Source organism: Rhyacophila brunnea, unplaced genomic scaffold (assembly GCF_057557595.1).
Source record: "Rhyacophila brunnea isolate RB1 unplaced genomic scaffold, BYU_Rbru_1.0 scaffold_18, whole genome shotgun sequence".
NCBI classification, from domain to species: Eukaryota; Metazoa; Arthropoda; class Insecta; order Trichoptera; family Rhyacophilidae; genus Rhyacophila; species Rhyacophila brunnea.
Genome location: NW_028232837.1, coordinates 34054697 through 34082204, shown reverse-complemented (window position 1 = coordinate 34082204; position 27508 = coordinate 34054697). Strand labels below are relative to the sequence as shown.

Genomic DNA, 27508 nt, shown 5'->3' with positions numbered 1-27508 from the left:
AATAAATATATAAGATAATAAGGCTTCAAAATTATGTAAATAAATTATCTAGAACGTTTAAGGAATATCCAGTATCATGCTTTGAAAATAGCATAAAAGCTCCATTTTGACGTACGTTGAGCAAGTGGGCCGTTAAGTGTAATAATAAAATCATTTGAATAAATATTATATTATTATAATCCTTGAAGTTACGTTACTTTACAAATGCATTGGCTTCTTACTTAACTTTTAATTTAATAAACTATTTCTTTTATTCAACGAATAATTCAAAATATTTGAGAAAGTAATATTATATATTATATTGAACATACATAATTTGAAAACATCTCATGCATATACACACTGGAAAAAATCTTTTTTGAAAAAAAAAATACGACGTCTGACGGCATTTATGTAGGTACCTCAGAATATTAGTATTTTTTTCAGTTATGAATGAGCATATTAATTCAACAGAAAATTTAAAAACGTTGTATATAAAAAGTTATTTTTATCTTGTAATTATTTGTAACTTTCTTTTTAACGAAGTTTCGTATAAAATTTAGTCAAATATATTATTAATAATTAATAAGGATTATAATAATGAAAATATGCCACCACGATAGTTTACCGGCCTTATAATAAGTATGCCTTGCGATAATGGATTATTAATATTTCTGTCTGCAAAAACAGGTGCGCCTTAAGTATTTAAGTGACCCTTCTCAAAATATATTAATTATTATAATCATCAGCCTCTCAAGATCAACTTCTGTACTAAATTCGGCGAAATTCCACAGCTGTCCCTGCATTCCAAATTTTGTGAAATGCCAACACTTACCTGGGGCTGGATTCCTCGCAAAACCTTTTACGGGCATGTAAGGCATCCAAGAGTAATAATCAGAACGTCATTTAAATGAAAAACTGTACAGAAATATTTCACTTGGTTAAATAATTCATAAGTCTTCATTATTAATGACAAATAATTCACGCATTATCATTTCGTAAATACGAGGGCATCAAAACCGGTTTGTTCAGCATTGTTATATTATGTCAAGTCACTTTTTTATACTCATTAGATCCAGTTTCACTGATGTAGGTTTGTTCGGCTGAATAAATTTATGTTACTCCTCAATAAACTTCACAAGATTACTTGCTACTTTTTAATTATATATATTAATGAGAAAGATAAAAATAACTTTTTATATACAACGATTTTAATTTTTCTATTGAATTATTATGCTCAATATGCTCAAACTTGTACTTGATATGAAGTAAATAAAAAACAAACAAACAAACAAATATAGAATACTGAAATGTCATTTTGACATTCATTTTGATTTCCATAGTAACGCACGTATATATTAATAATTTAGTTTCTAGGACCACCACCTTAGCAACCAATAATAGTCTTTTACTTTTTACGGATTTTTCTTAAATAACTTTCTATACAAAACAGAATTAACTAAAAATGAATTCAATCCTGCTTAAAGATGGCTAAAAGTATTAAAAGAATACATTGGCATAATGTTCTGATATATTCTAAAATTTCAAATATCTAGCTAGTCGGGAAGTTAGTTAAAAATCGATTGCAAGATTTGTACTGGATAAACAACCACCAAACAAACAAGAATACGAGCTAAGAAAAACGTGGTAAAAAACGTGGTAATAAAATATAATTATCTGTCACACGTCAAGTATGTACAAAGTATACTTATCTTTAAGCTTTTTTACTTCTTTATAAAATGACATAAAATATTACAAAGTACAAAGTATGCGATAACTATAAAATTTAAAAAATGCAATAGCCAAAAAACTAGCTGTCATCCGTTTATTTATATAGTCACGACTACATACAAAACATCATCGACTAAACACCTAAATTCGTAAAATGTAAATTATTAAGAACTAAAAAATGTAGAAATTTAAACTCTACCAAGTAAATGATATTTAATTTAATGAATTTTTGGTTTGATATAATATTTTAATACCTATTTATTGTGCCGTACGCCGTGAGGTTGTAAAAATATTAATGAATGTGGGAAAACAACAACTGATAAAATTTCCATGTTACAGAACAATATAAAGGACGTTCTTTGTGGTAAATACAAAATGATTGATACAATTTCTACAACAAACTATGTTTTATGAAGTAGTTTTTAACACTTTTTACTTAGAATCTAAAATTTTAATCAAACGGAAATCTTAATTTTAGAAATCTATAATAAAAAAATGACCTTAAAAATATCAATTTTTCAAATCCGAATTGCCTTTATGTATTTTTTCCATCGTGTTTGTTTTTTCTACTAATTCTTTAAGCAGCCAAATGACTACAAACACATTAGAAAGTTGATAAAAGTTTGTTTAACTTGATTTTCTGTTTTTTTATCTACTACACTGGTTATGTAAGCTAACAGTTCGACCAATAAGTTTAAAATAGTAAAGTATCAAAGAATCGTATTTAAATATATATTTTTTAACAAATCACTGTGGCTGTGATCGAAATCACACCCGTTCAAGTTTGCCATAAAACTATGTCTGTTAGGAGTCGGGTTACGTGTTAGAAGAAATGAATGAAAGTACAAGAGATTACGTAATAATATTATTATGGTTGAATCTAATTATGTTGATTCATTGTGCAACTGTAACGCTCAACTTTGATAGCTTTGATGGAGTAATACCGTTGTTTGCGCGAGTGCTTTCCTTTTTTTCTCTGTCTTAAATATTCTGTTTTAGTCAATGGCATTTTTTTTTAAATAAAATTTCTTGTAAGACATGTTTTCATTGATTTTCATTGTATTTTCGTCTCATATATGCCAAAAATCACACTTGAGCAAAATATTATTCTCTATATAACTTTCTAATGTGATTTTGTATGTTATTTTATTATAATACACGTATAGTTAGACCTTTTCAAACGTCGAATCATTTTACATCTCACTTATTTTTGCTGTATCTCATGGTAGAGTGCAACTTGCAGTGAATATTTAGCGACTGACGATATTCGTGCCTTCACTGTGTTTTTAATAACCACGTTTTCCCGTTAAATGTATAGTAACACGTATATTATCACGTGAAACTTTAACTGCTATACAACGTCATCTTAATCATTACGATATTTTGAATACTTTTTATATTATCAATTATCAGCGTTTATAATTATTTTCAATTTCTCGAAGCGCCCTCCCTGGTCATTACACCCTAAACGTACTGCAAAGAAAGGTGTACTATCCTTCTAAGAATTGTTTACTCTGTTATGTTCTCAATCACAATATGTACCTATACAGTTTTCAACAATTATTATAGCACCGTCCGTTCTTTTCGCTTGGATCTGCTTACGTTTCGTTTTCCATTGTTGGTCTCTATTCCATGATTTTGCATCCTCAGCGATAGTAATATCTTCTATTGATTTTTTTCGCATATTTTCAATAAATAATGTCAGATCTCGTAGCATACATGTTATTTACTGTATTATAAACACTTATACACTTATCATGCAAATCATCATAGATGATGCGTAGATAGATATATGTTCGAAGAAACTAACATATTTTTGGAGCACACTTATTGTTAAAAGAATGCAGTTAATAAAACTATGGTATCAACTCTTAGAATACAGTAACATTATTAAGTTTTTCATAATTTAATTTCTTATCCCTCGATTCGTATATAAGGTTTAAAACAAAAGGACTATTCTTTCTTTTTGAATACCAATTATTAATAATGTTGTTATTTTAAATTAAAACAATATTTGGATGTGCAAAATATCATTTGAAAATGTTAATCGAATCTAAGACTTGAAAATACATAATGCATCAAATACTACTGAATCTCTCAATATAATTATAACAGTTTCATTATCAAAGTTCAGCAGTGAAGGAAAGCTTATATTATTTTCAATACTTGGAATTTTATTCGTTTGTTTTCTTTTTAATAAAACGGTTTTGTTAATTTCTTTTATTTTGTTAACTGTCAATAACTCATGGTAGAACTGCATTGTATTGTTGTTTAATTTAATAAAACGCATTTTTTGTAGCACTTATTTCACTTTTAATCAATAAATTAGGACCGGTTTCGTCCACCTCAGAGGTATTTGTATTTAGTTATTCAGGTATTCAGTTGAAAATGTCCCTCTGAGGTGGACGAAACCGGTTCTAATTTATTGATTAAAAGTGGAATAAGTGATACAAAAAATTTCGTTTTATTAAATTAAACAACAGAACGGTTTTGAATATGCTTTTACTAATTTATGCGCTAAAGCTTCCGCAGCTTTATTTTTTTTCAATTTTGCTACCCCATTAAATTGCAAAATTGAAAAAATATATTTATTGTATCAGTTCAATGACACCTTCACAATATTTTTTTGTTTGTTTGCACAAAATAAAAGCAAAAATCTGTCCCTTTTCCCTATAAAGCTCCGTTCGTTTCATTCCCAAAGCACCCACCTAAGTGGTAAGCTGCGTTTAATAGCTCTGTCATCGCGGGCTATCAAATGATGATGTATGGCACCGTTTGCCATTTATATATAGCCTTGTAATATAGCAACCAAAAAATTTAGACGAATTGCTCACATAAACATATTACTTTCACGTGTTTACCCATCAGTTTTTCATACTAAATAAAGTTCATATTTCGTAAAATATAACGGATCACTTGGTATATTATTATTATTATACAATGTAATTACTACAGAGAATTATAAAGTGGTACCTATACATTTATGGCGATATCATTTTACAACGTTTTTATTAGGTCGTACTCTTGTTTGTCCGGTGGTTGTTTATCCAGTACAACTCTTGCAATCGATTTTAACTAACTTCCCGACTAGCTAGACATTTGTAATTTTTATAATATATTAGAACACGATGCCAATGGATTCTTTTAATACTTTTAGCCATCATTAAGTAGAATTGAATTCATTTTCAGTTAATTCTGTTTTGTATGAAAAGTTATTTCGGAAGAAGTCCGTAATCCAATCCACTATTATTATTCGTTGCTAAGGGGGTGGTCCTAGCAACTAAATTATTATTGTATACGTGCGTTACTATGGAAATCAAAATGACATTTCAGTATTCTATATTTGTTTGTTGCAAAATAGCAAAAAAATGATTTGTTTACAATTGTCTTATTTGTCCTAAATTATTAATACATAGAATTGTCAAGTTTATATGATTCAACAGAAAATTTTAAAATGAGGTACATTAAAAGTTCTTTTTATCTTGTAATTATTTATACATCAATTAGCATAGGTAGGTACTTAACTAAACAAATATTTATTATTGTGAATGACAACTGCTGTCAGTAAATGCTGTAAATTAAATAATAATATTTTTTTAAATATATAAATCCCTGATAATCAGGAAGTGTCAGTTTCTATTTTTTTAATCTATAGAAATTGCATTTATACTTGATTGAAAAGTAACTTTGACTAAATCATATTTTAAGATTTCAAACACAGTTGTTTTGTATATGTAAAAGTTTCTACACTTATATTATTCTTGTTCATTATAAGATTTTATATAATTTTATTTTATTATATTTTGAATAATATTTTAAAATAAAAACTATTTAAATGCATTATGTACATATTACTCGAATACGTAAAGAAACGTTACAATCCAATTTCAGAAATCATTTTATTAAGTTTACACTTAACAAGAAAAGACGTTCTCGGTGTAATTGTTTCCCAAAGACACTATTTCCTAAAAAATCCTGATTAGACTTTAAAGCTTTTGTCTATAAGCTCTTCAATGTCATGCAAGGTCACTAATATAAAAATAACACGTGATATTTTTTAATATTTCATTTCCCAACAACCTTGGCCGAATTAATTTATCGTCTTAGATTCATTTTGCATTACTCTGAAGGACATTTTCTTACCAAAATGTTATATTTAATTAGGTATTTTGAAGGTTACAAATATTTTAAATAATATAATAGAAATTTTAATAAAGGTTTACTTTGCAATAAACCCGTGGTGATAAATTTGTATCCTTGTAGCAGCGTAGATATTATACCAGTGATGAAAAAATATATTCGATAAAATACAAAACATAGTAGTTACCGATATAACTATATCTCAAATACCATTCTGCAGTTATACGTGATATAATCAAGGATAATAACGAAATAAATTATCAATGTCAATTAAGAGCCAGCGTTAAACTAATATGTGGTAGGTTGGCGCAATTAAAAATGACGGCTTAAAAATATTTCTATAATCTTTGGTGAAATTTTAACGTTTTGTTATAATATACATAAGACATTCTCGATTTTTGATGATTTTTCATTAAAATATTAAAAAATAATGATGATTCGGTATATTAGCAGTAAGGCAATCTGAATTCTATAGTTCCAGTATAATTCAAACATGTTATGTTGTATTCAAAATGGTTGTCATACGTAGTAATTATAAAATCATTTCCATCCATTCATAACTAAATTAATAATCATAAAATAGTACAGTTCGGTTATGAGGAATACAGCGGAAAATACATTTTGAAAATAGCCGATATACTAAATTATTTGTTAGGTTAACCTAACCTAACCTAACCTTGCCTAACCTAACCTAAACTAACCCAAACTAACAAATAATCCGGTATACCGGGTACTCGTATTTTCAAACAAATTATCGCTAGGAGTAAAAACATTACTCCTAGTGATAATTTTTTTTAGTTTTACATTCACTTTTTAGACTTGGTGTTCTTGAGAAGGTCGACTTTATCGGTATTTGTTAACAGTCGTTTTAAAATACAATAAAAAAAATGAGAATAAATCAGTTTTGTACTAAATCATTTTATTTTAATATAAATAAATAAACCAGTACATGCGTAATATTATTTCTTTGGTAATAAATGGCTTAATGATGATGGACTGGGATCAAATGAGCAGAGTGAACAAGGGGAGTTCCATGGTTCACCACTGAGCTGCTGTGAGAGACTGAGTGAGTGTGAGCCAAAGGTACAGAGTGAACAAGGGGAGCGGAGTGAACAAGGGGAGCGGAGTGAAGCAGGGGAGCGGAGTGAACCAGAGGAGCAGAGTGAACCAAAGGTGCGGAGTGGATCAAGGGAGCGGAGTGCACAAGGGGTGCAGAGTGAACAAGGGGAGCAGAATGAAGAAGAGGAGCAGAGTGGATCAGGGGAGTTCCATGGTTTACGACGGAGCTGCTGTGTGAGATGGCGTGAGAGTGTCCAATATGTCCAGCGTGTACCACGGGTACTGAGTGGACAATGGGTGCAGAGTGTACTGCGACCACTGGGCTGACCAAGTGTCCTGGAGCAGCAACGGCGACGGCCACGAGAGCGGAGAGAACCACCTGTTAAAAAATATATGAATGATTACTCACAATTAAAAATAATATCAGTGAATACTAAAGTCAGAGGACATATATATTATTTTTAATATTCTTACAAAAACCCGTTCGGACAATTTTGGATTTTTTTTTGTTAAATAAAATATTAACTTTTTTGTATTTTTTATTGATGTGAAATGTAGTAATAATATATTTCTACTGGAGACATCTAGTAACACTATCACGAAACAGATAATTACATATAAATTTGCTAAAAAAAATAACTTTAAAAACGTTTAAATTAATCAATACTCATCCAAAAAAAATCAAAAATATACTTATAATTATAAAAAACCATAAATAATTATTAAATAGTCCCTTCTTGATCGACGAAAAAACTGATAAAACTAACTGGAACTACTGTTCAATGTTTAGCAATTTATTTAACTGTAATTGTACTAAAAATATTCAATTTACTAAATATTTATTTTTTCTTTTAATGGTTTAGATAAGTATTACTTATTTAAATCATTTTCACTCAATTTTATTTAATTGGATGTTCCATAATTTCGTCACTAGATGGTCCTAGTAGCACTGCACTTCCTCTAAAGCCGACCGAATATTTTTTGTAAATATTATTAATCTCTACTTTTTTCAAGTACTTAGTATTTTTTTCAAATAATTTTTGTATGAGAATAATAATTTTAATTGATATTATTTAAAAATAAAGAAACACGAAATAGTTTTAATTTTAAATTAAAATTGAACTTACAAACTTGAACATTTTGATTTGGTTTTTTAGAAGGTAACTTCTCGAAATCAATAAAAGGCAGCTAAAGAGCGACTGATAATTCTCTCTAATCCCAAGAGGCTTTTATACCGCCCGAGCCTTATCGGTATTGGTATATTTGACTGCTGAGCGTGTGTGACGTAAAAATCAAGACGTACTGCTTTGTTTATTTTCATTGAACTTTCAATGTCAAAAAGCTCGCTGACGTATCTTAATTCGTATATTTCATAATAGTCTGATATTAAAAAAAGTTGTTTATATAAATAAGATTCTTTTATAATATAATATAATAATCAAACGTATTATTGTATTGCAACCAACAGTAGGCGTATAATATATCTAATCCTATTTAAATAAATGAAAAAGGTTGTTAAATTTACAACAACTTTTGTGCACAAATATTTTACATAAATTTATTCTAATTTAAGAACGAAAAAAAAATTAAATTGGCTCAAAAGTTGTTATACGCCGACAACATTATAATTCACTTTTGTCTACCGTGATCTATCTCAATAAATTAAAAGAAAAATTGTAATAGAAAGTACCTAGTGCATTTTTCAACGCATCCCCAATAATTAATAGACTTACTATAAACCTGGAATTCTGCATGGTAGGCTGTTATGCTTTCTTAACTTGTTCTGTAGCATTGAAGTATAGATACTAAATGAAAAAATATTACGAAATGTTTGAAGTTTCAGTATAATATCGCTAAAAATCAAAGATCTTGGAGAGACCCTTATCTGGTAGATAGATCCGTCTAAGGGTTTTCTATCAAAACTACATAAGAGAGTTTTAGTTCGATGTACATAATATTATATACCATTTTAATTCTGTAACGTAAGCCACAGACCATTTTTACTTTTCTATAAATGTTATAATATAACCAAAAATAACTCTATTTTCACTATATTTTCAATATAATATATTTAGGCTCCATCTCTATTAAATGAAGTTATAGTTAATTTGGGCTATTATAAATATACTTCTAACTGTTCCAAATCGTGTCCGGAAATTTGTACGTATGCAATTATTTGTATGCACCGTAAAATTTTGTATCGAAAATATGGTCATTAAAGACCATCCAACCTCTTTGGGTCATATTATAGTACTGAGATAAAAATCATGTTTAAATAAAACACAGTTCTTGTCAGTTTACAGAAAGGCAGCGGCATACAATTTTTTTAAATAGCCGTTATACTGGATTATTTGTTAGGTTAGGTTAGGTATGTATAATTTACATGTAACTGATCCAAATAACAGTCAATAGAGTAAAAATCAACCTGATGAAAACCGATTTTCAATAGAGTATAAAATTTAAATTGTTATTTTGGACTAATTATCTTGTTAGACTCACTTGATTAACGCAAAAATGCGAGATTTTAATTTTGATTCTATTCAAATTTACAATTTGTAAAACAAATATTTTTGCGTATTAAATTTCGTATTTAACATCAACAAATCGATAGGCAGTGTTTTAGTTAGTAGTAATTAAAATAAAATACAACCTACAATAAAATATCTGGCCATAATTATTACTATACTGATAAACGATGCTGGGATTCGGTATCTGAATAACTGTTATTTCGCTTAGTTTAAATATAACTATATTTATATATCAAATATCATATTGTTAAGAATGAATTTCAATCCCAAGATAACAAATAATACGTTTCACATATCTGTATTACCAAGGACTTTCTGACATCAATCAACTTCTGTCTGAAAAACTTTCCAATATGTTTCTAATCGTTTTTAACTGATGTCTATATCACCGAACAGTGGATATATCAATAACTTTGAAGTCTAAAAAATATGTTAATGCTTCTAGAAATAAATTTTAAAATAATTTCTGGTTCATAATGGTATTGTAGTAACAATTTCAACGCATTATTTCTTTTATGTAGTAATTAAATTATTATGTTTTTATGCAATACTGAATATATACAATAATATATAATATAAATATTAAATTGTTATTAATGATAATACATCGTTTTGAAAAACTTCAATTACATATTATTATGTACTTACTAGAAAAAAATCTAGATAAATAATTAGGCCTAATGGAATTCTAACTGACATCTTTCACTGTCCGTATGTGAGTGATTTTAATTTTTAAGCTACCAATCCGTGGATGGATACTATCCGTGGCGTTATCCAATTGACTTTCTCTTAGGTATGCTTACATACTGTAGTTTAAGTGCTAGAAGATATCAATATTTGGCCACATATTTTTTCGACTTATACGTGGTGTGAATGAGAACTCTGCGATTCTTGGTAGTATTGACTTGTGTGTCCCTGGTAACTATCTTAGAAATCGGGAGCATCAGTTGTTTGTTCTCCCGAGGAGCAGAACTAACCTGCCATTGGTGATGCCAATTGGGAGGGCCATAACTCTGTTCAACCAAATCGCTTCGGATGTTGATATATTCCATCTACGTGAGGGTGAGTATAGGTGGACGTTATTTTATAAATTCTTAAAATAGGGTCTGCTTAACTCATCCGGTGTACTTCGTTGTACCTTAATTTTTTGTTTAATTTCTTGTATTTACACATTTATACTGTAGAATAACTTAATACTGATCTATCTCTTTTGTTATGTACCATATATTGTTTTAATAATATTTCGTTGTTTCTAAATGTCATGTTGTGAACGTCTTCAACTTATAATTTGTAATGTCCACAACATGTAAAATAAATGAATTGAATTAATAACTACGTTATCTGAGGTGTTTCAATATTCACCAATATAATGGAAACCAGCTTTATACTACGAGGGTGGGTCAATAAGTCCTTAGAAAAGCCGACAGGTGGCGCGACTAGTACTGTAAGCGGTTTGTTTTCATGCAGCGGCACTACCGATTGAGTATGCTGCGAAGTTTCAATCAGATTGGTCGGGTTGTTGTGTGTTTCTCGTACATTTAAAAAAAAAAATTACTTGTTTACAAAAACGGAAAAAATTGAGTTTAGAGCTGTTATTAAACATTTTAATATAAAAGGGTTAACAGCAAAGGAAATAAAAAATGAGTTGGATTTAGTTCACGGCATATCTGCTCCTTCACTTGCAACTATTTATAACTGGTTAAATGAATTTAAACGTGGTCGTACATCAACAAAGGATGAACCACGCTCAGGACGTCCTGTAGAGGTGACTACACCAGAAATGATCAATAAAATCCACGATATGGTGTTAAGTGACCGAAGATTAAAGTTGAGTGAGATAATTGAGGTTACAGGGATCTCAAAAGGTAGCGTCATTTCTATTTTACATGACAAATTGGGCATGAAAAAAATTTCTGCAAGATGGGTGCCGCGTTTGCTCATAGTCGACAATAAACGCAATAGGGTGGTGGCCTCTAAAGCCCTGTTGTCGCTCATGCAACGCAATCCGGATGATTTTTTTCGTCGCTTTGTGACTGTAGATAAAACATGGATACACCACTATACTCCCGAGACAAAAGAACAGTCAAAGCAGTGGATTGCGAAAGGCGAACCATGTCCAAAGAAGGCGAAAACCGTAAAATCAGCTGGTAAGGTTATGGCTACTGTATTTTGGGATGCACGTGGAATTATTTTCGTTGACTATTTGGAAAAAGGAAAAACAATAACAGGGGATTATTATGCATCTTTATTGGACCAGCTAAAAAACAAAATTGAAGAAAAACGGCCTCATTTAAACAGGAAAAAAATCCTCTTTCATCAGGACAATGCCCGTGTTCACACATGTTTACGATCAATGGCGAAAATTGAAGAATTGAAGTTCGAATTGGTCGACCACCCACCGTATTCGCCAGATTTAGCCCCCAGTGACTTTTTCCTTTTCCCAAACTTAAAAAAATGGCTAAGTGGACAACGTTTTTTTTCAAATGAAGAAGTCATCGATCGGACAAATGCTTATTTTGAGGCCTTCCGAAAACTTATTTTTCTGACGGTTTAAAAAAAATTGAGAAACGTCTAACCAAGTGTATTGAGCTCCAAGGAGATTATGTTGAGAAATAAAAAAAAAAAACAAAAAAAAAACTGTTTAAAGCTTTTTTCTAAGGAATTATTGACCCACCCTCGTACTATGTAACTCTAACATAATAATTATGGATCGTTTCCGGTTATCCAAATTTATTAATGACATCGTTGCATATGCGAATTTATTTTCTATATATTTACATATAATTAGATTTTTATTAATGAAAATAAATTTATAATAAATAATATTTGAAATAATATCATTTTACGAAATCTATTAATTAAATATATTTTTTATATGGCATCGATTTCACATTCAGAAATAAAATGCCACCCGATTGCCTTTCGCGAATATTGTGTCCACTACATTCAATTTTTTCCGTTCCTAGTAAAACTTTTTAAAATTTAGTGTTGTAGTAATATTACTGCAATTAAAATTAAATATATGCCCAATATCGAAAGCAAATAAAATAAATATTATTTTAGTTGATATTTATTTTATTAGAAAGTATTATAAGATTTTAACCCAATAATAATGTAATAAATTGTCATATTTCACCACGGTATATTATTTAATTGCCTTTTTATACACATTTAATATAATAATTTTCTTATTATTTTTTATTGTTTTTTAGCTTTTGGATTTCGTCCAAATATTTGTTATTAAATTGACTACAAGGTGAGAGTCCGCAAAAGTTATAACAAAAATATAATTCACAGCAAAAGCTTACGATCTGTATTTTTTTATTCCATCGACCAAATACACGTTCGGTGTAAGTATTACTGCTACCAAAGGCTATGAACCAGAGAGTAATTTCCTTTTTTATAGCTCTGACCATGATATATAGATGTTTTACGACATATTTTTGGCAAACTGCTTCGATTAACATGATTACAACCATCAAATAGGCAAAATTCGCTTATAATATTTCAATGTTTGCCTAAGATTTATATGAAATGTACCTAGAGGCTAATCGACGAGGTATTGATCATTCTGTTGAATTGGTTCATGTATACTGAAGGACATAATAATATTATTTATCGAAGTATCTAATACGAAACGGCGTAAGTCCAATTTGTAACTTAATAGCAAAGTAATCTCAAATAAAAAAAATATTGGTATAGTCATATGTTTTTCACAATAATTCTTACTGACACACTTTTGGAACTTATTTTTGCTAAAATAATATTTTAAAAGTTACGACATTTTGGCTTCTCTACGTCGATATAAGTTATCTTCTCATGTAAAATAAGTTTGAAAACAAAATTTTGTTATACGAGTATTAATAATGCAACACTGTTTAAAATATAGATGTTTCGGGCTATAAAGTCAAACATTGAGTTTAGTCTGAATATCATATCTAGAGTGTGTGTATATTTGATTACCGATCTTCCTTGTCTACTAAATATGACAAAGGCACTGTCATTTTTATTATATGTATTTATTTTATTTATCATTTTATAAAATAAAATAAAAGGGAAAACGGTAATGGGAGATGAAATTGGGCTGTTGAAAAAGTTATTGATGGTTATTAATTTTCAATGTTATATTACAGTAAGTAATAGTTTTTTTTAATTGGCTTATGAATTTATCCGCAGCATAAAATTTACCAATGGCAATAATTGTCCTGATACTTTAATATACTTGTGCTTATATAATATGAAGACTTCATAAATTTAAATAATACATTAAACGATTATTATATGGTAGCCCTCTATTACTTACATCCATCATACATATGTACTTATTTATATATATTAATAGTATAGGTATATATTTTTTAAACTTATAAAATTATAAATACTAATTTCAAGATAATAAATAGAAAAAACATCAAATTTATTGGTTTTTATATGTTTATTTTTATTCCGTTAGAATTAAAATTAAGAAGTATTTATTTTCATTTTACAACATCTTTATTAGCTCGTATTCTTGTTTGTCCGGTAGTTGTTTGTCCAGTACAAATCTTGCAATCGATTTTTAACTAACTTTCCGACTTGCTAGATATTTTAAACTTGTAGAATATATCAGAACACGATGCCAATGCTTAAGCAGAATTGAATTCATTTTCAGTTAATTCTGTTTTGTACGAAAAGTTATTTCAGAAGAAATCCGTATAAAGTAAAACACTATTATTGGTTGCTAAGGGTCTGGGTCCTAGCAACTAAATTATGAATATATACGTGCGTTACTATGGAAATCAATATGAAATGTCAAAATAACATTTCAGCATTCTATATTTGTTTGTTTGTTTTTTATTTACTTCATATCAAGTACAAGTTTGAGCATATTGAGCATAATAATTCAACAGAAAATTTAAAAACGTTGTATATAAAAATTTCTTTTCATATTGTAATTATTTATTTTAATTGAATGGTGAATAGTAATCACCGGTGCAGAGTGGGCAGGCGAAGTTTCATTGATTAAAACTCAGGTGATATTAGACACTGCGTGAGTTAAAAGTATAGAGTGAACTAAAGATCGCAATATGTGAACTAATGGCACATAGTGGACTAAGGGAGCAACATGGACTAATTTGACAAATTGAGTTCCGTGGTTTATAACTGAGCTGCTGTGTGGATCAGATTGTACGACGGGTGCTGCGTGAACTAAAGGTAGGGTTTAGATGCATGGTGCAGAGTGGACTGATACCATTATAGTTGATAAGATATCCTAGAGCCACGACGTTGCAAACTATAACATCTGAGATTACAACCTTAAACAATATATTTTTTTTAAATAGGTACTTCATAATATCCTTATAAACGAAATAGAATTGTACCGCGAAGTTGCAATATTATGTATGATGAGAAAAATCATTTTTTTTAATGAATTGATACGCTTGATGTCTATTTTTGGAGAATTAATTAATACCTTTGTAAAATATTGAGTATAATAATTATTATACTTATACCGTTTATTATTTTTCATTATAATAATATTAACTGTTAATCAAACTGTCAGAAATTTATATATAGTTAATTTCAAGAAAAGGTGTAATTGAAAAAGTCTTCTTTGTGATTTCATTATTTTAAAATTTTATAATACCGTCTTTTCAATAAAGTAATTGATGAAAATAGAATGAAATGAGTAAATAAAAAATTCCCTAGCAATCTATTTTTTTCTTAAAATTATTCTTAATATAAAAAAGATCAATAAAAAATACTGGAAGAAAATTAAATTTATAATAGGAATACATAGGCTATAGAAGTGATTATATATTTTGTATTCTTCTACGGCTTGGACGTTTCCTCATGTCTGAGGATCATGACCACCTTGTCATCTGTTGAGCGACCAAAACTTTCCACATCTCTTATCTACATCCCTCTTTTCGTATCCGAAAATTTGTACGTAAACAGTTCACCGCAGGACACATATTCGTGCGCCGCAGGACGCGAATCATTAATTCGTGTAACATTTAATCAAATGACGAGTTCTTCGTTGAACATTTCACCGTAGAGTATATTTGAATGTATGCTACAATATGTGGAGATGTCTTTACTAGGTTAGGTTAGGGTTAATCTAATTGGAACAGTTCTATATGGAAACTATTGCCGCATTTTGTAAGATATGTACAAATGTATTCCACGGTGAAATGTTCAACGAATAACTCGTCATTTGATAAAATGTTATACGAACTCATGTGTCACGTACTGCGGCGCACGAATAAATGTCCCACGATGAACTGCATACGTACAACTTACATGTAACCCCCTCTTTTATTATTGCTCACCCATCTAACTAATTTTTTATAAAAATACAAAAACCCATTACCAAAATGTTTAAAAACCTCTGAGTTGCTATAATAATAGTAACATACTTAAGTTAAAATCTCAAACTGATAATATTACTTCTTGGTAGTAATGCGATAATAAATCAAGAAGCATCATTTTTCAAACCACTTTGGATATAATATGTAAATTATAAAATTTCATTTTACTTTTAGAGCATTACAAGTGAAAAGACATCTTTCAAATATCACTCGAAATCTAGTTTTAATAAATGGTTTTAGAGTACTTAAATGGTTATTCACAAAAATATTTATTTTTATTCTGACTTATATTACATTAAATTTGCGCCCATTGTGAATCAGTAAATATAATACTCGCTCCTTGATCCATGCGTTACGTTTGGAATCCTTCGACTGAGTCAACTACAAATGTTGTTGTTTTTTTTTCAATATTCACCTAGATCCAGAATATGAACCCAATAAGTAAAACTGACAATCAATCATATAACATAATATCAATGTAACATTTTTACATACTGTTAAGGTCAATATGTTATTCGAGCAAAAAAATATGATTTACGTATTTTTATTCATTATATTATACCTACTGTACTAGCGTTAAAGTATTTCGAAATTTTCAGCCTATGGTAGCTTATGTACATAGTTATGTTGTATATTAATAAAATTATACCAGAATCGGTTATAATAAGATTAAAATAATTATTTGACATTTAATAATATATAAGGTGTTAAGAGTAGGGAATCCAATCCCGAGCCATAATTCTGATCCCGGGATTTCGGGATTACAATTTGACAATCCCGGGATTGGCATTGTTTCCATTGTTAATAAAAAATGTTATATTTACAAATAAAATTGATAAAATCGGTCAAAAATAAATCTAGTAGAATTTATACTATTTATAACATTTATTGTTAATATTGTAAACGTTCAATCTTGGAAATACATAAGTTTAATGGAGTAAATAATAATGTGAATTTAAAATTGAGATTGCTGTCTCTGATAGTAATGACTTAATGAATGGGTTAGCGAGATTTGAAATAGTAAAGCAAATCATGGTATACTTATGGCCTTTCCGCTTCATAAATCTAATTAGTCAGCCAAATATGAAACTGCCATAAAAGTATGAAATCATGGTGGAAATACTCTGTTAATAGTGCTAAACATTGTTTTTTTTCAATCTTTCTTATTTTTATTAATTTATGTGAAAAAATAAAATGAACGGCAACTTACACATGGGTATAAATCAAATTTCATTCAAACTCAGTTTATTTCTTATGTAGTTATTTGTTATTAAAAGTATTTTTTCTGTTATATTTTTGTTTTTATTTTATTTTCCATAAAAATTGATAAAAAAATCAATCCCGAAAGTTTCGGGATTATGTTTATTAATCCCGGGATTCATAGGTATCGAAAATATCTCGGGATCCTGGGATCCCGGGATTGGAATCCCTAGTTAAGAGGAATATAAATTATTATAATAATATTTAACCTCCATTTCAAATAACTAATCATATTATATGTGTAAGTCATGGTATTGTGGATCAAGGGGTCGAGATTAGTGGTTACCCCGATGGATGGAGGAGCGAGTTTTATTTGCAGCGTAAACACTCAGTACAAGAGTATGTTATAGTAGTCATATGAGTACCTTGGTATCAAAGTGGGACAAACGCCACTTCCCACTAAATTCATGTTTTCATTGATTATGGTAGTGCAAGTGATGCTCTTTTCAAAATATCCACTAAAAGTATCAAAAACAGTAGTTTTCACAGAGATTTTTGGGTTTAAAGTTGGTATGTTATATGAAAAACATACACTTTTCACACATGTTTGTGAGTCTCCTGTAAAATTTTGTAAATGGCTTATGTCCCACTTTGATACCAAGGTACTCATATTACAATACGTATGATACTGTTTCGAGGTCCGAGTCTCGGTAGTATGAGATGTTGTGCGGAGTGATACAGAGACTGAAATACTAACAGACCGGGAACTTATATTCGAGGGACATGCCCAATGAATTATGATCGGCTATTTATTGATGAACTCACAATCAAAATAATATCTTGAAAAGAATATTTAGGAAACGATTATTATAATTGAGTCAGCTACTATATGCAGTTTACGTCACCGGCTATAGCTGACTATGTGGAAAATGGTTTCACGGAAATTATCGTTGCAGTTAGCTGTTTATTCAGTTTTCCATAATTCGACACTACGGGAAATGGATATTTAATATCAATATATATTATTTGTATTAATTTATTATTTTTAATAAAACTGAGAATTAATTCGTTTCTACATCTAGTTAACCCCCGTTTCGAAAATTATCGCGCGAGCATTATCTGCCGATGTGTAAGCGGAGAATGATTGCATGCGTTTATGTCACGCATTAATATTCGCTGCGTGTAAAATATGAGGAAAATATTGTTTCACTTAGGCATACCATAATCTATTAATTTCCTTATATAGTTTTTGCTAATTATGTGAATTATTTATCTACAATATCTCCATTAAATACACGAGTATGTAACGTTTACCGGCCTTTTAAATAATCTAAATCATGAAGGAGAAATTCATTTAGTTACACCGCGTAAAACACGTATATTTTTTACGAATTTTATATAAAGTTACCAGCGCCAGGGTGGCAATCGTCCAGTGATAATTTGTCATATTCCCTATCAGATACATTAAACACGTGTTTATTAAGCACAGTCACATTTTCGTGTTCAATGGTAATTAAGTTAACCTAAAACCGATGTCATCTGCTTCAAGGTTTATATATCTTGTCATAGTATAATATTTAGTCTATATATATGTATATTATTATAGTCTTCTTCAACACGCAATATTTTTTAATTGTATTAACTATTGTATTATTCAATATTGTGTCTTGAACTGAATTTAGTTATGTTATAGGTACTTTGAAGTACATCCAAATATTCGAAATATCTCACAAAAGCTCTTATCATATATCAAATTAATATTAAATTATTAAGATTAACTAAGTATTGTTTTATTATGCTTTAACGGGAAATTTAATAACAGATTCCAAGTAGAATAGATGCGAAATAATGCTAGCGCCTGAACTTAGAATGTGGGTGACTTTAGTTATCTTGTCTGGAATGTGGCTTGATTAATAACATTAACTTCAACAACGACTATTGGCAATGCAGCTGGTATTTAAACAGTAGCGAAAACCGAATTACCAAGCCAATATATTGAATATTTTGAAATCATATTTATTGTACAGCAGGCGCCATTATTTTGAATAGATAAAAATATTCATTATTCGATTTACCAATACTGTTAGAATCTTGGCTGCTTCCTGCGGCCAACAACTAAATGCGAGTTTAACAGAATATTAAAATCACAACTTGTAAAATTAAAATTTAAACTAGTCCATTGATTCAGAAGGTTTAGTACGACCTTGTCGTCATTTATTGCCTTGTATTACTGTCACAGTTATCTATTATCCAAGCTACATTCCGATCCATTGTCATTTTTATCACGTCGAGTAATCTTGTATCATACTATTTTTTTGGTACTGTTCGGTTATACCGGAGCCAGCGGAAAACGCATTTTGAAAATAGCCGATAAACTGGATTATTTGTTAGGTTAACCTAACCAAACCTAAACTAACCTAACCTAACCTAACCTAACCTAACCTAACCTAACCCAACCTAACCGAACCTAAACTAACCCAAACTAACAAATAATCCAGTTTATCGGCTATTTTCAAAATTCGTTTTCCGCTGGCTCCGGTATAACCGAACAGTACCATTTTTTTTATGTATTTTTGTGTTATTAATAACATGCACATTTTGATGCAGCATTCCACTAATCTTATTAAAAGCTTTTTCATGTTCTAGTATATTTTTTTTTAATTTTTGTTAATATATTTACTTCAATCAATAATCTTGTCTTCGCAATTACACATTGTAAACAACATCGGTTAAATAACCTCCCCAGGCCATCTATATGCTCTTCCGAACCCCAATCGGGAAATTCGCAATGCTTTCCGTGGTCTGTTGGCTTAAGTTCTTTCATAAGCTGGATCTTGTACGAGTGTAAGTGAAGATCTTTATGCAAAACTTGCCATAAAGACCTCAATAAAAATCCATATTACTGCAATCTTCTGTAAATCGATATTTCTTTACGTACAGCACCAATAAAAGGGCTGGACAGGTATCAGATAATCCAAATCACTATCAATCTTTTCAAAAATCAGCTTACGAATACAGCATTCAGTTGGATGAGGACCAAATTCTGATTTTTTAATTTTTGCAGTACGACCGTTGAAGATTTACCTTATAATTTTAAGATTGCTATGCATTGTGTAATGGAGAAACGATCCATTGTATTAATTTATATCCTTAAACTGACGATATGTCAAAAAACACAAGCGAAATATTTGACAAGACAAGTAACAAATGACAGGACTGTAAAATTCGTACCATTAGTTGGATAACCCTGTATTTGGCTTCCAATTACATGTGTCCATATTTTACATGATATCTTTTTCATCTTTTTCAAGGCGCTACAACCACATATCTCCATCCAGGCCTTAAACTATTTTCATCCCGTAAACTAGTTCTCTATTTGGCTTCCGGGTTTTAAAATAGTAGTTTCTCTATCATGCGTGACTTGTCCATCTTACGTATAGATCCTAACTCAATTTGATGAACCATACGCCATGCAAACTTCTATACAAAACGTACATAATATCATCATAATATCAACGTCTTTACCGTGACTGTGTATGATTGATGGGTCCAAAAAAAACGCGGACCATACTCCACTTAAATGACCCCAGCACGCTTTACATTTTTTTTTCATCTTAATCATTCGTACATGATAACTGATAATATTATTGTTTTGTATAAGATGCATGTCAAGTGTTGTTTCAATACCTTGGGGCAAAATACATTTAAGAAACCGATAACATTTTTTGCCTAGCACAATTTATTCTTCTTTTAATTTCCATTTTAAGGCGACTCTCACTGTTAATGTAGGATCCCATTCATAATAATATTATCTAATAATAGCACCCCGATAAAACCGCCTGGACATTTCCGCCAAACCAAATACGCCCGTACCAGTACTCGTCAATACCGCCCGGACAAATCCACTTAAAAAAACCGCCCGCAAAAAATACAAAAATATATAAAACAAGACGTGTCTTTTTAGTTTTTTAAATTGCGTATCGATAGAAATTTACATACTTACGATAATCAGTGTAATTCGAGATTTAATCCGTTGCATCTGTTAGTAGAGTAATAACTTAAAATCATCAACTTTTAACACTTAGTCAATGCCTTTGTATGGTTGTATTTCTAATTTAGAATATTTAAGAAGGTTAGCACACAATATTGAGATTCAATTTTAAATAATTTATATATTTATTCATAAGTTTTTTTTTTATTTGTGGATCTAAAATATAATATTATGTAAAAATAAAAATTGTCTGATTCTTAAATTATTTTGACGGCAATGTCCGGGCGGTTTTTTTCTAATAATACCTAATATTTTATAATATTCTGATTTAATTAATATTATCTGCAGTATAGTAGAATCGCAACATAAATTGATAAGTATTTTTGTATTACATCTACTGTGAGTATTCACACGTAATATACTACAAAGTAATCTTCGTATTAAAAAAACTGAATGTAAATTTACGATTTTATAATAATAATTCGACATTTTAGCTTAGTTTGATCACGTCTTCTGTGTCTAAGATATTCATTTTATCAACCGGATTTTCAAAAGTTGCTTTTTTTTTGTAAATAATAGTGGAAATAAAATGACAAAGAAAAAGGAAGTTTTAAATTCTCCGTGATGTATTGCTGATTTTTTAATGCTTAGCTTGGCGGCGCCAGTCTACTGTATGAACATTTTATCTATATTATAAAAATATTTTTTTTTATCAATCTTAAAAACTCGTCGAAATATCAGGACCTACTCTATTTAAAACTAAAAAATATTTATAATCTTCCTTTCGTAAAGGCACGTTTCTTTTAACAATATTTTATAATATTAAACTATTATATCATTATAAAAGAAAAGATATCAATAATTCATACATTTTTAATACAACATTAGATATTGTCTTTTCCGTTTGGTAAATACTGAAAATATTTATTTTAAATAACTAAGGGTATGCTTTATCATTAACATTGACATCAGCACAATAACCCTATGGTGGTCCTATGCTTACATACTTTAGCTTAAACACTAGACGATATTTATACTTGGCCACGTATTTTTTCCGTCTTATAAGCCGTGAAAATTAGAACTCTGCCATTATTGGTAGTATTAACCTGTGTCCCTGATAACTATCTTACAAATAGGGACCATCAGTTGTTTGTTCTCCCAAAGTGCAGATCTAACCTGCCATTGATAATGCCAATTGGGAGGGTAATAACTCTATTCAACCAAATCACGTCGGATATTGACGTATTCCACCTGCGTGAGGATGAGTATAAGTGGGCATTGTTATATAAATTCTTAAAATACGGTCTGCTTAGCTCATTCGGTGTACTTCTTTGTATCTAATTTATATTTTTTTACACTTTTCTACTGTTTAATAACTTTTATATCATACTGTTGTAATAATATTTCTTTATTTCTAAATGTCATGTTGTGAACGTCTTAAATTAATAGTTGTAATGTTCACTATATGTAAAATAAATAAAATATTAATTTTAATTTGAAAAATTTAGTCACTTCTAAAAGCTTCCCCCTCTACCTTAGTCTCGGTGATGTTGTATCTCCTTTTGTATTGTATAACCAAATAAGTGTATGGTTAATAATCTTTTTTCAATTCTGGTATGTTGAAGAGAATCCTTCTTGGTGGTCGGATATTTTCCACTTCTAAGACATGGTCTACCCAATGAAATTGCCTCACTGTTACATACTTATGACGACTGTATTATGGGGTCGTGGTTGTACCTTCATCGTCTTATTACGAAGCCTCTTTTTGATTTAATAATATTACTTTGCTACCATTTACCTATTTATAATAATATTATGTCGGTATTACACTACTAAACGTTTTTATATTGAAATGAATTATTCATTCGTTTTAATAACATGAATCTAATATTAAATAACAAATACTAATTTTCAGTCACTTAACATATTAGGTTATACACAAATTAAAAACAATACATGTACTTGTCAGACCCAGGATTCGAACTGGGGACCTACAACGTTGTAGGACAACGCTTAAGCCGCGCGGCCAATTTGTATAATTTTCCATAATTTAAAAATTGTAGAAACAGTTAAGACGATACTTCAGTGAAACGGCAAATAATTTTCAACTATAGGCGCGACGAAATTTTGGACTCGCTGGCATTCGGAGAGTGAACGTCGAGGTGTGAATACGTCAATTTGTTTTGTGATAGCGACGGGGGTATTAATTCTTAAATCGTGTAAAGACGACTAAAAACGTTACCCATTTACTTGAAAAAGAAAACATGTCAATGAATATATTATTATTGTTACTAATAGAACAATAAACAACATTAAATGGACGCATATTGGATTTATATGACAAAAATATATTTCTTTCGGCATGCGTCATTTGCACCCGCGACCCGCAATCCGCGCATCGCCTAGCCACGATCTGTTTAGATCATGCCTCAACTGAGGTATAGACTTAATTGATTATTATTTCTTAATACCGTGATTCCCATCGATGAAAAAATTAAGAATTTAATTATGTTTCATTACCCGAATCACTTTTTGTATTATGTATTTATTTGATAACGATGATTTTATAATATGAAGTCAATTAGTAGTAATTAGGTAGGTGAACTGACATTTTTTTTAAATTTTATAATAACTTTATAATAAAAATAAATTATTTATAATAAAATTAGGTATCACTAAATAATTGTAAAAAACATTCACAATTTATTAATATTATTACGTCATATAATATTTTTTACCAAGGAAATATTTAAATAAAAAACAGTTATAGTGTGCACGATTAATTATTTATTTCTTATAATAAAAACAATCACGCACATTGTATAGTCATTGGTGATTACTTAATAATGATGCACTGGGATCAAATGACCAGAGTGAACAAGGGGAGATCCATGGTTCACCACTGAGCTGCTGTGAGAGACTGAGTGAGAGTGAGCCAATGGAACTGAGTGGACAAGGGGAGCAGAGTGGATCAAGGGAGCGGAGTGAACAGAGTGCACCAATGGAGCGGAGTGAACAGAGTGTACTAATGGGGCAGAGTGCAACAGAGGAGCGGAGTGTACAAGGGGAGAAGAGTGGATCAAGGGAGCTGAGTGAAGAAGGGGGGCAGAGTGAACCAGGTGAGATCCATGGTTCACGACGGAGCTGCTGTGTGAGATAGCGTGACCGTGTCCAATATGTCCAGAGTGTACCAGAGGTACGGAGTGGACAATGGGTGCAGAGTGTACTGCGACCACTGGGCTGACCAAGTGTCCTGGAGCAGCAGCGGCGACGGCCACGAGGGCAGCGAGAACGACCTGGAAAGATCCAATAATTAATATTGTTTTAGATTCATAATCTCAACGAACTATATTAATTATTCTACGCAATAGATAATTAACAAATGATATATTATGTAACATTTCAGACATCATTTTCAAATACTGATAATTCCACAATTGAACAGTTGCTTTAAACGACTTTTTATATTCTAGATGCATAATCACTTTTCAACCGAATCGGTTTTTTAAATTTAAAACAATATGTGTATCAACAAAATCGATAAACTCTTTGTTGTTGATTGGTTTTGTCAATTATACATCATTAAACATTATGTTGAAATTACATAATATAATATTTATATTACATAATATAGTACGTATTTTTTTCGTTTATTTCATTTATTTTATTTGAAAAAATGTCTTTATCTAAAACACTAAAATAATATCCATAATTTGACCAATATATACCTAACCAATAGAAAAAAGACACCCAGCAGGATTCGAACCTGCTTCTCTCGGGATTTGCGCCCACGTCCATTGACCACTATGCTATAGGAATATTATCTAATTGCGACGAATTTTAGCTAACGGTTCTTACAATACTCTCTGAAACGCTTTTTAAATTTCGTTAAATGAGCTTTCAATAAAAAGAATATTACATTCTTAAATCTTACAGCTAACTAAAATAATAACTGGTAAACTGAACATGCAATAAAATAAGAACATAAAAATAATATATTGTAATCACGCATTACTAAAATTTAATTGTTTTTTTTTTTTGTATTTGACAACCGCTAGCAAATTGGTCACCCATAATAATATATAGCCTTTAAATAATAAAACTGATCATTAAAAAATTCGATGATAAATACTTTGTAAATAAAGATAATAATATAAACTGATAATACAGTGAAAAGATGATCACATCTAAAGTGACTGATGTGATTTTGTATCATAATGACAATGTTTTCACCACTGTTTGTTTTGTCATTGAAAAACTGCCGATATGTAAATTAAAGTAATACTTATAACTGTATTATTTAACAACATGAAAACTATTGTAAATATGGCTTCATTTATTTTGATAATAATATGTTATTAATTTTATTTTATTTTTATAAATGATAAATATTTTAACACTTAAATATAAAAACTGCTTTAACGATAAAATTTATTTTTAAAAATAATGTATTATTATTTAAATATTTTATAATTGCTGAATACTGTATAAACTTTTAAGGATTAGTATTGTATTATTAAAGGATCACTTACAAACTTGAACATTTTGATTGGGTTTTGGTTGCGAAAGAGCGACTGATGACTCTTCATTATCGCCTTCCCCTTTTATAGTGTTTCAAAGCCTTATCGGACATATTTTCGGCCATTGTATCTACCTTCCACTCAAAAGGAAAAAAAAACAGTATTATTTCTTGTAGTGAACATATTCTTGTTACGCGTTTCCCAGAGGTTCCAATGCCAAACGACTTCTTTCAGTTAAATTCACACGCTGAAGTTTACTGCACACAAACAAACAGTAGTTACAGATTATTATAATACTATATGATTATATTTTTTTATTCTTTTGTAAGTTTACACAATGAAAGTTGTATATTATTATACATATTAGTTGCACGTTCATTATAATAAAATTAATACATTTTTTGGTACAGTTCGGTTATGAGGAATACAGCGGAAATAGCGGAAAATAGCCGATATACTGGATTATTTGTTAGGTTAACCTCACCAAACCTAACCTAACATAACCTAACCTAACCTAACCCAACCTAACCTAACCTAAACTAACCCAAACTAACAAATAATGTAAGTAGTAAACAATGAATGTTACAATTTTAATATCTGTGCTATATAAACCTATCATTGAAACATTTAGTTCCAATATTATTCTCAAAAATTTCTGCAGATTTTTTTTAACCATGTCCGATCATAATAGGATCATATTATGGGCCTCCATAGAGTGGAGGTTTGTATTAGCGGATTTTTGTCCTTACGAGAAATGGATGTCAGCCTTTTGCTCAACCTATAAGGTCCATACTCTGACTCATACACAAATTGAAAAACAATATGTGTAATTACCATACCCAGAATTTAAACCTGGGACCCACGACACTATAGGCCAACGCTTAAACCACGCGGCCACCGTGGCACAGAATGTATGCTACATAATATCTATGCAAGATAAAGCATGGTTTTGATAGTTTTATTTAAAAAAATATTTGTTTGATTTGCTTTAATTTAGATGTTACCAACAGTGGCGAAGGGTGGCTTTTGGAAAGATATATTGGATAGATTGTGGATAAAGCATACTTGTCAGGTATACTTACGGGAAATAAAAATATTTTCCGATATTATTACTGATGAATAGGTACACACTAATTTAACGACACACTAAATCATTTAAATTTTAAAAACTCGCTGACGATATAAAATTGAGCAATGATTTTGAATCATGTATTTTCTTTAACTTTTATAAACATAGCATACGCTCAAAATATATTGTTATCTTTGAAAAAATTCATTGTTGTATATCTTTTCCACAAATTTTTTACAATTCCATTCATAAAACTAGACATTTTAAAATACTTTTATATTTAAAACACTAACTTAGGTACAATATCAGATCTCAACTGACATAACTGATTGAAAAAAATACATTAGTCTATGACAAAACTAACTCATTAATAAAAATCAAGAATAATAGATTCCTACATAATTATGACAAATGTCGTTGGGAAATTGAATAAAATCTTTTTATGTATTATTTATGTGATTATATAAATACGTCAATATGAAATTAAAATTATTTATCTTAAGAAGGTAGGCTTTAAATAATCGCCTAGTATGGAGTCTTCGCCACTGGTTACTAACTGGTTTTTGATCAGTATTACATTTATAGTGAAGAAAGAAATGGCGGACATATATTTCTGTAATGAAAATTCCATAATTATTGTAGACATTGAAATTGTTTCCATAAACAAATATAATTTTATAAAAAATCACTTGAACATTTTTTGATCGACCAAACACAGTTATTTTTAAAATAAGAAGCAACCAAAAGAAAATGAAGCAATTACATGGAAGAAAATAATAATAACAAAAAATAAAGTATCCGTTACTTAAAAATATTTTTCTTTATTGATATTAATAGAGTTTCATCATGATATCTTAAAAAAGTGAAGATGAAAATTGTGAGGTGAGGCGTGGGTATAAATGTGGACACTTACATCCAACAAATAATACAATTTAATCAGA

At 29.8% G+C, this 27508-nt stretch overlaps 2 protein-coding genes across 2 annotated transcripts in view; one reads left to right on the top strand and one right to left on the bottom strand.

Moving 5' to 3' along the window:
• Positions 1-27508, top strand: part of LOC147073460 (neuropeptide SIFamide receptor-like) — a 334521-nt gene that overhangs the window by 272929 nt on the left and 34084 nt on the right. The window lies entirely within an intron of this gene.
• On the bottom strand, positions 6762-25571 carry LOC147073461 (uncharacterized). Its single transcript, XM_085945590.1, has 4 exons — positions 25511-25571; positions 23822-24274; positions 8037-8135; positions 6762-7288 (listed from the first exon to the last, which is right to left on the bottom strand). The coding sequence occupies exons 1-4, from the start codon at positions 25565-25567 to the stop codon at positions 6833-6835; spliced, it is 1065 nt and encodes a 354-aa protein (XP_085801716.1). The 5' UTR covers positions 25568-25571; the 3' UTR covers positions 6762-6832.

Bases quoted from the DNA above. Each gene is read 5' to 3' on its own strand.
- LOC147073461 (XM_085945590.1), bottom strand. From the start codon at position 25,567: ATGAAGAGTCATCAGTCGCTCTTTCGCAACCAAAACCCAATCAAAATG. The intron at 24,275-25,510 runs GTAAGTGATCCT...GGATCTTTCCAG, and splicing joins CAATCAAAATGTTCAAGTTT to GTCGTTCTCGCTGCCCTCGT. The intron at 8,136-23,821 runs TAAGTAATCACC...GCGGTATAAAAG, and splicing joins TGATCCCAGTGCATCATTAT to CCTCTTGGGATTAGAGAGAA.